General features: G+C 40.2%; 1 protein-coding gene across 1 annotated transcript in view; it reads right to left on the minus strand.

Annotated features, from left to right (window-relative positions):
- SYNGAP1 (synaptic Ras GTPase activating protein 1) overlaps positions 1-12,339 on the minus strand; it is a 620,999-nt gene that overhangs the window by 530,290 nt on the left and 78,370 nt on the right. Inside the window, exon 2 of the mRNA XM_053721876.1 lies at positions 3,861-3,966. Within this exon, the coding sequence (XP_053577851.1) occupies positions 3,861-3,966 (106 nt within the window). The remainder of the gene's footprint in view (positions 1-3,860; positions 3,967-12,339) is intronic.

Here is a 12,339-nt window from a genome sequence, read left to right on the forward strand (position 1 = left end):
GACGCTGGTAAAACTGAAGATGCTGTAGAAGCTGAAGAGAGCACCTAGTAAATTGGTGACCAGCTGACATTTTAAATTCTCAGGTTGACTGTCTCTACTAATGTTTTTGTTACAATTTACCTCTTTAAGATACATTAAACTCATAATGTATCCCACAAAAAATGTTTAATTACTTTGTGCTGCCCTAGGTACTCAAAATTCAAATGCACCCCCCCCCCCCCCCAAGTTTATGTGATGTGTGTGCATATATATTTAACCAGGCCGACAATTACAAGCAGACCAAGTCGCACCCACTCTGGCCACACGGCATTCTGGGGCATGTAGTTCTTTGCGGCGTGGCCTAGAAAGGATCCTGTCACACCTAGCTAAATTTAGGTGTGGCTGGTAACAGCAGGTGATGGCTGCAGGGAGCAAGAAGTGGATGCACTTGGAACATCAAAAACAGGGCACCACAGGTTAATTTAAAAGCTCCTAGATTTGTTACGCTCTATGATGTAAAAAAGTGCTGCCCCCCTTTCATTTGTCGCCCTAGGCATGTGCCTTGTTTGCTTAGGCAGTAATAAATCCCTGCACTATTGCATACAGATATGTAGGGCAAAACCCTTACTAGGGTTACTGTCCTCCACAAAAATACTGGACAATCTGTCAGTGATTGGACACAATAGTCTGTAGGGTCACACAATAGTACCCACCAAAAGCTATACCTTAGCCCCCACTCTTAATTTCACAATGCATATTTTTCACAACAGAACAGTCATTTTACGCCTTTGCTGACAGTAATATACAAATTATTATATAAATATTTGTACCTCTTTGGCTGAGAGTAACACACATAAACAGAAGTGATTTGACCCTTTTAACTACCTCTTACTTCTTTCTACTCTATAAAGCATTGAGGTTTTTACAAGTCAGCCTGCTAAACTACTGAACTGTCCAGATGAATACTGGACACCTGGCAACCCTAAACCCTTAGTGAGATACACAGCTCACAGTGTAAAATGTGTCTTTAGATCATCTCGTCGTGGCCTTTGTAGCACAAACAGATCTTGTTAAATCATCTTGCTGGAGCTGAGAGCTTTAGATCATCAGGCTTATGTTTTAAACTTGTGCACATGGCCACACGTATTTCAGCTCAAGACAGAGAATGAAAATGCTGGTGAACTAACAAGGAGTAAAAGTTGTACACAGTCACCAATCACAGGCAGCTTCCAGCTTTTTTTTTTTGCATTTAAAGGGACACTGAACCCAATTTTTTGCTTTCGTGATTCAGATAGAGCATGCAATTTTAAGCAACTTTCTAATTTACTCCTATTATCATATTTTCTTCATTCTCTTGGTATCTTTATTTGAAATGCAAGAATGTAAGTTTAGATGCTGGCCCATTTTTGGTGAACAACCTGGGTCGTTCTTGCTGATTGGTGAATAAATTCCCCCACCAATAAAAAAGTGCTGTCCATGGTCTGAACCAAAAAAATAGCTTAGATGCATTCTTTTTCAAATAAAGATAGCAAGAGAACGAAGAAAAATTGATCATAGGAGTAAATTGGAAAGTTGCTTAAAATTGCTGTTTTATCTGAATTACAAAAGAAAAATTGGGTTCAGTGTCCCTTTAACTGAGCATGAATAAGATAAAAAAAGGGCTTTTAAAGGAACAGTCTAGTCAAAATTAAACTTTCATGATTCAGATAGAGCATGCAATTTTAAGCAACGTTCTAATTTACTCCTATTACCAAATTTTATTTGTTCTCTTGGTATCTTTATTTAAAAACGTAAGAATGTAAGCATGGGAGCCGACCTATTTTTAGTTCAGAACCTGGGTAGCGCTAGCTGATTACTGGGCTCTACGCAGTACCCCTAATTATAGACAAACAAGGGGGTTGAACACATTTTAACATCTATTTCGCAATGCACTGCCACTCCTGAATATACAATCATTATTTTTGTGGGGGATTATAGTTACCAAGAAGCATTTGTGAAGTAATAAAATTATCTAACAAATAAAATCATTTTATTATTGTATTAAAATGTCACAAAAATATCATAATAGTATTTTCTTTCTATGTCACATTAATATAAAAGGGACATAAAATTTCCTAATGCAGCAGTTAAAAATATGAGGCATTTTAATTGGATATAATAAGCTAAATGGAAATGTGCACAAGTGCTTTTCAAATTTTGAATAGAATCATTTTAGCAATTTATTTTCGTTAGAAAAATTGCTTCTAGTTAAAGGGACAGTCTACACCAAAATGTTTATTGTTTAAAAAGATATATAATGCCTTTACCCATTCCCCAGATTTGCATAACCAACACTGTTATATTAATATACTTTTTACCTCTGTGATTACCTTGTATCTAAGCCTCTGCAGACTGCCCCCTTATTTCAGTTCTTTTGACAGATTGCATTTTAGCCAATCAGGGCTGACTCCTAGGTAACTTCACATGCGTGAGCACAATGTTAATCACACATGCACTAACGCCCTCTAGCTGTGAAAAACTGTAAAAATGCCCTGAGATAAGAGGCGGCCTTAAAGGGCTAAGAAATTAGCATATGAGCATACCTAGATTTAGTTTTCAACTAAGAATACCAAGAGAACAAAGCAAAATGTATGATAAAAGTAATTTGGAAAGTTGTTTAAAATTACATGCCCTATCTGAATCATGAAAGTTTATTTTTGACTAGACTGTCCCTTTAAAGCTATCAAGGATTCAGCAGCATACACACATTTTCTGCAATGCCCTATGCATCAGCATTCAAAAACTGCATCAGCTCAGAGTCTGCGTTAGGGTATATGATGCAATAGATGCCACTGCTGACTTAAAGGGACGTAAAACACAATTGTTTTCTTTTATGATTTAGAAAGAGAATACAACTCTACACAACTTTCCTATTTACTTATATTCTCTAATTTTCTTCATTGTCTTAATATCCTTTGTTGAAAAGCATATTTAAATAGGCTCAGTAGCTGCTGTTTGGTGGCTGCATCTAGATGCCTCATGTGATTGGCTAAACCATGTGCATTGCTATTTCTTCAACAAAGGATATCTAAAGAATGAACCAAATTAGATAATAGAAGTACATTAAAATGCTCTTTAAAATTGTATTCTCTATCTAAATCATGAAATAAAAAAATTGGGTTTAAAGTCCCTTTAATGAGCAGGTGTTTGAATGAGAGCATGCACACCAGATGTACATGAACTGCTGACACCGTGATAGGCTTTACTAGAGGCATTTTTAGTCCAAAAATGCCGCTATTTAACATTGTCATGCACTCAGGAAAATTACAATTTTGTCTATTTGGTCTGTTTAGGTCAATGGTTTTCAAATTTGCCCTCAGACCTCCCTAACAGGCCAGATTTTGAGGATATCTGAACTGGAGCACAGGTGAAATTATCAGCTGATGAGTAAACATGGTTATTTTAGCTGCTCTCATCCAAGGTAATCCTGAAAATCTGGCCTGTTAGGAAGGGCCTAAGAACAGGTTTAAAAACAAGTGCTTCAGGTAAACAGCATACACTTACCTTTAAAAAGAATCAGGCATTCCTGTCCTGTTCTGGTTTGTTCCACTGTCCTCTAATTGCACGTTCCTGCGCATCTTTCAGGTACGGATGCATGTGTGTGCCTACAGCAATCTAGAGATGTTACGAGATAAATGCACCGGAGCGTGCAATCAAAGGGCAATCAGAAATGCCAGAGGCAAATGTGCTCTCTGTGTTTATTAGAACAGGAACACGTGCGTCTTTTTATAGGTATGGCTGTTTACTTAAAATGTTTAATATTTTATTATTTAACTGTTGCTGTAAGGACTTGTACGTCCCCTCTTAAGACACAAATATGAGCAAAATTATATTGACACTACCGTATTCGTCAAGTGGTTTCCCCTCCACGGGGACACTGACTGTGCGTCTCAAGAATTTAGTTCTGGTTGGGTCGCTTCTTCTCTCACGGATCAACAACGGATTGACCTTTAAAAAACAAACAAAATGGCAGCCAGTGAGTAAGGCAAATTCAAACTTTATTGTTAAATTGTAAAGCACAAAACAAGGCAAGATACTGAATTTGTTGTATCCAGAATATGATAGATAGTGATAAAAAGGCATATGTCACAAGATTAAGGAAGTATCAAAATATAAGGCACATTTTTTATTGCAGCTACATTTTTGTATTTGTACCACAAGCAAATGGCTATTATTTAATAACCGTACACAATGTGTGTGTCACCAGTTACTACTTATGTTTGGTTGAAATGATCCAAACTATTCCTATTACATAACCCCTACTGTTCCAACTGCAAACTACCCATATCACCCTTACACACAAAACCCCATACATAAGAAATTAACCAATTAGGAATGAAGTGGGAGAGCTCATTGTCAAAATTGAGCCCTCATAAAAATCTGATTGGTTACCTCATATAAAATCCAATGATCTTTCCCACATATATAGTTAAGAGATTAATTACTCAGGACTCTAGTTGGATAGCTCATTCTAAAAACTGGGCCCTCATAGTATTCTGATTGGTTACTGCAAACCTCCTATCACACCCATGGGTCCTTCCATAAATAATGCCAATATATAATAGATGAACCAATCAGGATTGTGGTGGGAGGATTTACATCAAGTTGATTAAGGTGTAATGGTAAAGGGGTTTGCACAGGCGTAAGCATAGGCCACAGATAATGTTTTGTAAATCCCATAGAAGTAAATATGGCTTCTATTAGCATCAAGGATTAACCACTTTCCAGTTTGTGGTACTATACTGATCTGGGAGGTGTTTTGCTGTCTTGTTCCTTTTCTTTCACTGTGTTCTCCCCAGGACTTAATTAATGGGCACATCACCGGCTGATTTTACTGACCACTCGGCTAAAATGTAAGCCCATATCAAGCTAAAAACGAGTTAATATTTTTTTTTCAATGTTTGTTGCACAAATTATCATTAAATTCATTTCTTTTAAATTATGTAATTAATTTGTGCTTTTGATAGTTTAGGTAACATTTAGGGCTAGATTTATTAAAGCCCTACGGCTGCAAGTTCTCACAAGAACTTGCTCGCCGTAATTTATCAAGCAGCGGTCACCAGACCGCCGCTTCCCTAACCTCTTCGCCACCTCTAAGGTGTCAAAATTAAATCTCCTCTAGTCAGATCGAGGAAATTGACAGCTCCTGCCCAAGCTTGATTGGCTGTGCGCGGGCAGGGGGCGTTATTGCAAACGAGCGCAAAATTGCGCTCGTGTGCAATGGCGAATACCTGCAGGTAATTTGGCCCCACCACCGGCGAGCTGAGACGTACAGGGGCGCGTATACGCGCCCCTGTCCGCCTCAGCTTTAATAAATCTAGGGCTTATAAATGACAGAAAATGCACTGTTCCCACCTGTGTATTGTGTGTATGTATGTGTGTGTATGTATATATATATATATATATAATAAAACAACCTTGGGGACAAATAGGAGATGTTTTGAAACATGTAAATAATAAACATAAGGCTATTTCACTCATTGTCCCACAGCTACATTTGAAGTGTGTGTATGTGAGCACCTATAATCTGACACACATTTTACACTGATCACTGCAGATAAAGCAGGCACAATGCACACTTGTTTTGTGTGACCTGCAGTGGGGAAACCAAGGAATTCCCAATTTGCTTCTTTATCTGTGGCTGCCAGGATATAAAGCACAATAGGGAAGTGATACTACTCTCACACACACATTGGTTATACGGCTGTGTTTTCACAAAATTACTTCTGCCTTCCCTCTCACTGACTGTTAGCTTCTCCCAGCACTTCCTGCAGAGGTCTGATGATGTCATCATCTGACTTCAGCTCTGTAGTAAGTGGGCTAGCCGGAGGAGGGGCATTGCAAGCCCTAGGTTAACTGTGAGAGCACCAGCAGGGAAATGCAACTTTATTTGTTATCTGGTTGTAAATAGAGGAGAGTAAAGAGATTAGCTGGGCCCTCCAGTGGGGGATCTCCAGGGTCCAGTGGCTGCAAATGGTTGATGCGACATTTGGGACCCTGGATGTTCCGTCACTTTTAAAATGTAAAAAAAATAAAAATAAATTTTAAATCACTTCTTTTGCCCTAGGGGGCACAGCATTTCATTTGAGGGGGCATTGCCCCCCAATGCCCCCCCTTAGAGCCGACCCTGTCTCTAAGCATAGGGTGATGAAGTTGGCAGCTCTCTGGCAAGTAGGTCAGACACCGATGAGTTTCCTTTCCTAGGAATCTCATCTATATTTTGAAGTTGTTTTATTACACATAACTAAACATTTTATATTTAAATCTCAAGGTGTTTACTGTCCCTTGAAAGGAACACGAAACCCTACTTTTTTCATGATTCAGATAGAGCATATCATTTTAAACAACTTTCCAATTTAATTCTATAACCAAATTTTAATTGCATAATTGGCATCCTATTTTTAAAAACATAACTAGGAAGGTTTTACTGGGAACTAGCTGCTTATTGGTGGCTGCACATATATGCCTCTTGTCATTGGTTCACCAGATGTGTTCAGCTAGCTCCCAGTAGATTACTGCTTATCCTTCAACAAAGGATACAAAAATAATTAAACAAATTTGATAATAGAAGTAAATTGGAAAATTGTTTAAAATTGTATTTTCTATCTGAATCATGAAAGAAAGAGAAAAAAAAGGGTCTCATGTCCCTTTAAGTGCCTTGCATTTTAAGCAGCTAGAGTACAATTCCTTGCGACTCGCTGATAATGGCGACAGCAACCCTAAGATACATTTAGTTGCACCGCTTATTAAAATAAAATGGCTGCTCGGATCATTTAAGGGCACCTGTGAATTTGAAAGGAAATCTGATTCATTCAGTTATTATTCACCAGAAAGTGACTCAGTTAGAAATAAGGACTGTGACAAGATAAGGGTCCTCAATACTCACTTAATGTACCAAGGTAAATCTGCTATCAAGTCAATACGATTAGTTCATATACGTAAATTTTGAGTAACATACTTTTTTTTTGCGTCATTTTAGAACTGACAATACATTTTTTTCAGGTCTATAAAGCAATTAAAGGACCAGTGAATACAGTAGATTTGCATAATCAACAACAGCATGATAAAAAGACAATGCAATATCACTTAGTCTGAACTTCAAATGAGTAGTAGATTTTTTTTCTGACAAATTTCATAGTTCTGTCTATTTCCACTCCTACTGTATCATTTGAGAGCCATCAGCCAATCACAAATGCATATATTTATAGTCTGTGAATTCTTGCACATGCTCAGTAGGAGCTGGTGACTCAAAAAACATAATTTATGCTTACCTGATAAATTTATTTCTCTTGTAGTGTGTTCAGTCCACGGGTCATCCATTACTTATGGGATATATTCTCCTTCCCAATAGGAAGTTGCAAGAGGATCAACCAAGCAGAGCTGCTATATAGCTCCTCCCCTCACATGTCATATCCAGTCATTCGACCGAAACAAGACGAGAAAGGAGAAACTATAGGGTGCAGTGGTGACTGGAGTTATAATTAAAAATTTAAAACCTGCCTCAAAAAGACAGGGCGGGCGATGGACTGAACACACTACAAGAGAAATAAATGTATCAGGTAAGCATAAATTATGTTTTCTCTTGTTAAGTGTGTTCAGTCCACGGGTCATCCATTACTTATGGGATACCAATACCAAAGCTAAAGTACACGGATGATGGGAGGGACAAGGCAGGAACATTAAACAGAAGGAACCACTGCCTGTAGAATCTTTCTCCCAAAAACAGCCTCCGAAGAAGCAAAAGTGTCAAATTTGTAAAATTTGGAAAAAGTATGAAGTGAAGACCAAGTTGCAGCCTTGCAAATCTGTTCAACAGAGGCCTCATTCTTAAAGGCCCAAGTGGAAGCCACAGCTCTAGTGGAATGAGCTGTAATTCTTTCAGGAGGCTGCTGTCCAGCAGTCTCATAGGCTAAACGTATTATGCTACGAAGCCAAAAAGAGAGAGAGGTAGCCGAAGCCTTTTGACCTCTCCTCTGTCCAGAATAAACGACAAACATAGTAACATAGTAACATAGTAGATAAGGTTGAAAAAAGACTGAAGTCCATCGAGTTCAACCTATACAAATCTAAAATACTTACAAAAAGCTCCAGTTAAGCTTAAATAACCCCATTAAAATGTGACCCATTTAATACTAGCAATCATATCCATGAATTTTGTTTATATACAGAAATTTATCCAGACTATTTTTAAATGTATCTATGGTATTGGCATTCACTACCTCCTTTGGTAATGAGTTCCACAATTTTATTGCTCTTACAGTGAAAAAACGTTTCCGTTGCAGGAGATTAAATCTCCTTTCCTCCAACCTTAAATTATGACCTCTTGTCAGAAACAATTTTCTTGGAATAAAAAGAGCTTCTGCCATCTCTGTATATGGGCCTTGAATATATTTATATAAAGTAATCATGTCACCTCTCAAGCGCCTTTTTTCTAAAGAGAACAGACCCAGTTTGGCTAGCCTCTCATCATAGGTTAATTTCTCCAATCCCCTTATTAGCTTTGTGGCCCTTCTCTGAACTTTTTCTAGTTCTGCAATATCTTTTTTAGCAATCGGTCCCCAGAACTGCACTCCAAACTCAAGGTGAGGTCTTACCAGGGCTTTATATAATGACAGAATTATGCTTTCCTCCCTTGAATCAATGCCTCTTTTAATACATGCTAGTATCTTATTAGCCTTTGAAGCCGCTGCCCTGCATTGTGCACTCATCTTTAGCTTGTTATCTATTACTACTCCCAAATCCCTTTCCTCCTGTGTTTGGCTAAGTCTTGTCCCATTTAAAAAATACATAGCCTGCTTATTTTTACTTCCAAAATGTAGAACCTTACATTTTTCCGTATTAAATCTCATTTTCCATTCACTTGCCCATAGTTCTAATTTTAGCAAATCCCTTTGCAAAGAGAGTTCATCCTGCTCTGACCTAATGACCTTACTTAACTTAGTATCATCTGCAAAAATAGAGATGTCGCTATTTAATCCTTGCTCCAAGTCATTTATAAAAATATTAAAAAGAACAGGGCCCAGTACTGATCCCTGGGGGACGCCACTGATTACCTTTGTCCAATCTGAGTATGATCCATTTACTGCTACTCGTTGCTCCCTATCTTTTATCCAGTTATTTATCCATGAGCTAACATTTTCAGCTATTCCCAGTCCCTTAATTTTGTGCATTAATCTCTCATGTGGCACTGTATCAAATGCCTTTGCAAAATCTAAGTATATCACATCAAACAGAGAAGAAGTTTGCTGAAAATCTTTAGTTGCCTGTAAGTAGAACTTCAGGGCACGGACCACGTCTAGATTATGCAAAAGACGTTCCTTCTTTGAAGAAGGATTAGGACATAATGATGGAACAACAATCTCTTGATTGATATTCCTGTTAGAAACAACCTTAGGTAAAAACCCAGGCTTAGTCCGCAGGACTACCTTGTCTGAATGAAAGATCAGATAAGGAGAATCACAATGTAAGGCAGATAACTCAGAGACTCTTCGAGCCGAGGAAATAGCCATCAAAAACAGAACTTTCCAAGATAAAAGCTTAATTTCAATGGAATGAAGGGGTTCAAACGGAACACCCTGAATAACTTTAAGAACCAAGTTTAAGCTCCACGGAGGAGCAACAGCTTTAAACACAGGCTTAATCCTAGCCAAAGCCTGACAAAAAGCCTGGACGCCTGGGTTCTCTGCCAGACGTTTGTGTAAAAGAATAGACAGAGCAGAAATCTGTCCCTTTAGCGAACTAGCGGATAAACCCTTTTCTAAACCCTCTTGTAGAAAAGCCAATATCCTAGGAATCCTAACCTTACTCCATGAGTAACTCTTGGATTCACACCAATATAAATATTTACGCCATATCTTATGGTAAATCTTTCTGGTCACAGGTTTCCGAGCCTTTATCATTGTATCAATAACCGATTCCGAGAAACTAGGTTTGGATGGTTGAAAGGACCCTGAATTAGAAGGTCCTGCCTCAGAGGTAGAGACCATGGTGGACAAGACGACATGTCCACTAGGTCTGCATACCAGGTCCTGCATGGCCACGCAGGCGCTATCAGAATCACCGATGCTCTCTCCTGTTTGATCCTGGCAATCAGTCGAGGTAGCAACGGAAAAGGTGGAAACACATAAGCTATGTTGAAAACCCAAGGGGCTGCTTGTGCATCTACCAGCACCGCTCCCGGGTCCCTGGACCTGGATCCGTAACAAGGAAGCTTGGCGTTCTGGCGAGATGCCATGAGATCCAGATCCGGTTTGCCCCAACGACGAATCAGTTGAGCAAATACCTCTGGGTGAAGTTCCCACTCCCCCGGATGAAAAGTCTGTCGACTTAGAAAATCTGCCTCCCAGTTCTCCACACCAGGGATGTAGAGCGCTGACAGGTGGCAGGAGTGAGACTCTGCCCAGCGAATTATCTTTGAGACTTCCACCATCGCTAGGGAACTCCTGGTTCCCCCTTGATGATTGATGTAAGCCACAGTCGTGATGTTGTCCGACTGAAATCTGATGAACCTCAGTGTTGCCAACTGAGGCCAAGCTAGAAGAGCATTGAATATTGCTCTCAATTCTAGAATGTTTATTGGGAGGAGTTTCTCCTCCTGAGTCCACGATCCCTGAGTCTTCAGGGAGTTCCAGACTGCTCCCCAGCCTAGTAGGCTGGCATCTGTTGTTACAATCGTCCAATCTGGTCTGCGAAAGGTCATTCCTTCGGACAGATGAACCCGTGACAACCACCAGAGAAGAGAATCTCTGGTCTCCTGGTCCAGACTTAGACTTATCTGAGTAATCCCCGTTCCACTGACTCAGCATGCATAGTTGCAGCGGTCTGAGATGCAGGCGCGCAAATGGCACTATGTCCATTGCCGCGACCATTTAGTCGATTACTTCCATGCACTGAGCTACTGATGGGCTTGGAATGGAGTGAAGGACACGGCAAGCATTTAGAATCTTTGATAACCTGGACTCTGTCAGGTAAATCTTCATCTCTACAGAATCTATAAGAGTCCCTAGAAAAGGAACCCTTGTGAGTGGTAACAGAGAACTCTTTTCCACGTTCACTTTCCACCCATGCGACCTCAGAAATGCTAGAACTATCTCTGTATGAGACTTTGCATTTTGAAAACTTGAAGCTTGTATCAGAATGTCGTCTAGGTACGGAGCCACCGCTATGCCTCGTGGTCTTAGTACCGCCAGAAGTGAGCCCAGAACCTTTGTAAAAATTCTCGGGGCCGTAGCTAACCCGAAGGGAAGAGCTACAAACTGGTAATGCCTGTCTAGAAAGGCAAACCTTAGGTACCGATAATGATGCTTGTGAATCGGTATGTGAAGGTAGGCATCCTTTAAGTCCACTGTGGTCATATATTGACCCTCTTGGATCATGGGTAGGATGGTCCGAATGGTTTCCATCTTGAACGATGGAACCCTTAGGAATTTGTTTAAGATTTTTAAGTCTAAGATTGGTCTGAAGGTTCCCCTCTTTTTTGGGAACCACAAACAGATTTGAGTAAAACCCTTGCCCTTGTTCCGCTCGCGGAACTGGGTGGATCACTCCCATCACTAAGAGGTCTTGTACACATTGTAGAAATGCCTCTTTCTTTACTAGGTTTGTTGATAACCTTGACAGATGAAACCTCCCTTGTGGAGGAGAAGTTTTGAAATCCAGAAGGTATCCCTGAGATATAATCTCCAACGTCCAGGGATCCTGTACATCTCTTGCCCAAGCCTGGGCGAAGAGAGAAAGTCTGCCCCCCACTAGATCCGTCTCTGGAAAGGGGGCCCTGTCTTCATGCTGTCTTAGGGGCGGAAGTAGGCTTTCTGGCCTGCTTGCCCTTGTTCCACGACTGGTTGCCTTTCCAACCCTGTCTGTAACGAGCAATAGTTCCTTCCTGTTTTGGAGCGGAGGAAGTTGATGCTGCTCCTGCCTTGAAATTACGAAAGGCACGAAAATTAGACTGTTTGGCCTTTGATTTGGCCCTGTCCTGAGGAAGGGTGTGGCCCTTACCTCCAGTAATGTCAGCAATAATTTCCTTCAAGCCGGGCCCGAATAAGGTCTGCCCTTTGAAAGGAATGTTCAGTAGTTTAGACTTAGAAGTTACATCTGCTGACCAGGATTTAAGCCATAGCGCTCTGCGCGCCTGTATGGCGAATCCGGAATTCTTAGCCGTAAGTTTGGTTAAATGCACTACGGCATCCGAAACAAACGCATTAGCCAGCTTAAGGGTTCTAAGCTTGCTCAAAGTCTCATCCAATGGTGCTGTGCGAATCGCCTCTTCCAGAGACTCAAACCAGAATGCTGCTGCAGCAGTGACAGGCGCAATGCATGCAA

This window comes from Bombina bombina, chromosome 7 (assembly GCF_027579735.1).
Source record: "Bombina bombina isolate aBomBom1 chromosome 7, aBomBom1.pri, whole genome shotgun sequence".
In the NCBI taxonomy this organism is placed as follows: Eukaryota; Metazoa; Chordata; class Amphibia; order Anura; family Bombinatoridae; genus Bombina; species Bombina bombina.